Source organism: Antrostomus carolinensis, unplaced genomic scaffold, assembly GCF_000700745.2.
Source record: "Antrostomus carolinensis isolate BGI_N321 unplaced genomic scaffold, ASM70074v2 scaffold33558, whole genome shotgun sequence".
NCBI lineage: Eukaryota > Metazoa > Chordata > Aves > Caprimulgiformes > Caprimulgidae > Antrostomus > Antrostomus carolinensis.
In genome coordinates, this window is record NW_010332990.1 from 1 (window position 1) to 1,852 (window position 1,852).

Sequence of the window (1,852 nt, forward strand, 5' to 3'; positions counted from 1 at the left end):
GCTCTCTTGTCAGTTCTGGGTTCCTCCCGGGCACGCTGTGGCAGCGGGAGTGCTGCAGCAGCCAGCAGTTGCAGTAAGCAATGCAACAAGTGCCTCAGCTGGGATGCAGTGTGGAAAGCTACACTTCTGCTAGCAGGAGCTAGGCACAAAGGAGCTTAGTCTGGGAGCTGCTGGAGTAGCCACAATTGCCTTAGCTTCTTTACTAACCAGATGACTTCCATTTTTAAGTAAAACTTCCAAATTCTTGCTTCCAATTGAAACAAATGGGTTTAGTTCTTGTTGCTGTCCTGGTAGGATCTCTTCCCCCAGATTATTAGCATCCTGCAGTAATAAATAGTGGTGATAGATACATGCTTTCTCCAGTGACTGGAGATTTAAAGCTGCTGCAGGAGTTTAGCGTATTGGACTTGGTTCTGACTTAACTCATTGTGGTTACACTGATTGTACTACTCCTTATTTCACTTCATGCTGATGAGAAAGTCTAAGTCAGTTAGGAACAAAAGCAAGGTAGCACATTCAACTTGACTTGAGGCAGCAAAGCTTTGAAAATAGATAACTATTTTGCATTTGTCCTTAATATTTTGTTAATCTCAGACTTTACAAGAAGGGTAGTTTGTGTTTAGTTAGTCCCTTAGTTTATTGGTCGCTATAAAAGTGACAACAAAAATACTGCAGGTTTTCTTTTGATATAACTTGATAGTTGTTAGGTGGGGGTTTTTTTTGTTCCTTTTAGCATATCTGAAACCTGTAAAGTCACAATGTTCTTGTAATAATTAAATTAATTGTCGCCTTCCTGTTTAATTTTCAGATTGCAAAATTCTAAATGGACCTTTGGGTATCCGTTTCATCTACACCAGGGAGGGCAGACCAAGTGGAGAAGCATTTGCTGAACTTGAATCAGAGGAGGATGTGAAATTGGCACTGAAAAAAGACAGAGAAACAATGGGACACAGATATGTTGAAGGTTTGACTCAGTTGGTCTCGTAACTGACTAAATGTGGTTGTGCTTGATGGGTTTTTTTTGGTTAATTGCTTTTCTGTCTCTTTAAAATGCATGTGAAAGGTCAGATGGACTTGTATGTCATAAGTTGACTAGTTTCAAGGCAAATGACTTTTAACCCTCTTGTGTGTTCCAGAATGCATTAATTCTAAGTGCCTTTTACAGTTTTCAAGTCAAACAACGTTGAAATGGATTGGGTTCTGAAGCATACTGGTCCCAACAGCCCTGATACAGCTAATGATGGTTTTGTACGTCTTAGAGGACTCCCATTTGGCTGTAGTAAAGAAGAAATTGTACAGTTTTTTTCAGGTATGTGGGATAAAAGTAGTAGCTGTAGCACTATTGGTTTATGCTCTAAAAAAATAAAATCCAAAACCAAACCCAAACAAACCCCCTCCAAAAAAAACCTCAAACAACAAAAAACCCAAACAAAACACCCACCATGGATTGTCCAGTAGTCCTTCCAATAATCTACTGATGGGCATCAGAAGGAAATAAGCAATTCTTTAGTTACCTGGGCTTGAGGGATCAATTCCTAACATACTTTTTATTGAATAATTGAGGGAACTCCTAAAAGCTGCTCTAATTTAGTGGGACATACTATTCCAAGTGAGGGTAGCAGATAATAACAAGCGTCTTGCTTTCTAAATTAAAAGTGACCAATTCAGATGGGAGGAATTTCCACCCCCAGTCTTGGCTGGTTCACACTGATCAGTGAAGGATGTGGAACACCCTCAACTGCTGGGCTCAGTGCGAGGAGCAGGATGAGAGGAAGGGTCTGCATTGTGCCCATGACTTCTTACAACTGTAGATTTAGTATTGAATAAAATTCCAGAAGAAAAACAACCTGCT

General features: G+C 40.1%; 1 protein-coding gene across 2 annotated transcripts in view; it reads left to right on the top strand.

Annotated features, from left to right (window-relative positions):
* Nucleotides 1-801: 801 nt before the first annotated feature.
* HNRNPH1 (heterogeneous nuclear ribonucleoprotein H1) overlaps nt 802-1,852 on the top strand; it is a 7,260-nt gene continuing 6,209 nt past the window's right edge. Inside the window, exons 1-2 of one of the 2 annotated variants that reach the window (XM_029086423.1) lie at nt 802-964; nt 1,166-1,309. In XM_029086423.1, the coding sequence (XP_028942256.1) occupies nt 943-964; nt 1,166-1,309 (166 nt within the window). In that variant the 5' untranslated portion in view covers nt 802-942. The remainder of the gene's footprint in view (nt 965-1,165; nt 1,310-1,852) is intronic. The other variant, XM_010173723.2, reaches the window with a different exon arrangement.